The sequence below is a fragment of the Rhincodon typus genome, chromosome 44 (genome assembly GCF_021869965.1).
Source record: "Rhincodon typus isolate 14 chromosome 44, sRhiTyp1.1, whole genome shotgun sequence".
NCBI lineage: Eukaryota > Metazoa > Chordata > Chondrichthyes > Orectolobiformes > Rhincodontidae > Rhincodon > Rhincodon typus.
The window spans coordinates 108096-109175 of record NC_063375.1 but is presented as its reverse complement, the minus strand read 5'-3'; the positions used below and the strand labels follow the sequence as shown (position 1 = coordinate 109175).

General features: G+C 54.2%; 1 protein-coding gene across 1 annotated transcript in view; it reads left to right on the top strand.

Annotated features, from left to right (window-relative positions):
- LOC109926218 (filamin-A-like) overlaps window positions 1–1080 on the top strand; it is a 40192-nt gene that overhangs the window by 27976 nt on the left and 11136 nt on the right. The window contains exon 29 of the mRNA XM_048619923.1: window positions 267–419. Within this exon, the coding sequence (XP_048475880.1) occupies window positions 267–419 (153 nt within the window). The remainder of the gene's footprint in view (window positions 1–266; window positions 420–1080) is intronic.

Below are 1080 nucleotides of genomic sequence, written 5' to 3'. Positions count from 1 at the left end.
GTTGGGGGGTGCGGTGACGAGGCTGTGGCTATGTTGGGGGGGTGCGGTGACGAGGCTGTGGCAGTGTTGGGGGGTGCGGTGAAGAGGCTGTGTTGGGGAGGTGCGGTGATGAGGCTGTGTTGGGGAGCTGCAGTGACGAGGCTGTGGCAGTGTTGGGGGGTGCGGTGACGAGGCTGTGGCAGTGTTGGGGGGTGCGGTGACGTGGCTGTGGCAGTGACTGTATTGGGACTGGTAGCAAGTGCTGTATCAGTTTCTTTGCCTCCTAGGTTATGGTGGTCTGGGACTCTCCATCGAAGGGCCCAGTAAAGTGGACATCAGCACTGAGGAGATGGACAACGGTAAATGCAGAGTAACATACTGTCCCACTGAGCCCGGGAACTACATCATCAACATCAAGTTTGCAGACTTGCACGTCCCAGGTATAACTACACTCCATTGTCATCTAGTACCATGCTGGACAGTATACGCTGCTGCCACTTTGTGTCGGTGGTGGAGAGAGAGAGTGTTGAAGGTGGGGTTTAGCATGTCGTTCGAGCGCCTGACTGCTTTGTCCTGGATGGTGTCGAGCTTCTTGAGTATTGTTGGAGCTGCCCCCATCCAGGCAAGAGGGGAATATTCCATCACACTCCCGGGGGTTAGGGTCCTGACCTGAAATGTCAACTTTCCTGCTCCTCTGATGCTGCCTGTCCTGCCGTGTTCCTCCAGCTCCACACTGTGTTATCTATTCCGTTACACCCCTGAATTGTGTCTAGTTGATGGTGGGATAGGCTGGGAGGGGGAAAGTCATACTTGCTGCAGGATTCCCAGCCTCTGACCTGCTGCTGTAGCCACAGGATTGATATGGTTGGATCCAGTTCAGTTTGATGAACAAGGATGTTGATAGTGGGGGGATTCTCAAGGACTATCAAGGGGACGATGGTTAGATTCTCTCGTGTAGGAGTTGGTCACTGCCTGGCCCCTGCGGGGTGTGACTGGCGCTTGGTATTTGTCGGCCCAAGCCTGGATACTGTCCAGGTCTTGCTGCATTTGAACATGCTTCAGTATCTGAGGAGTAGTGAATGGTGCTGAACATTGTACAAT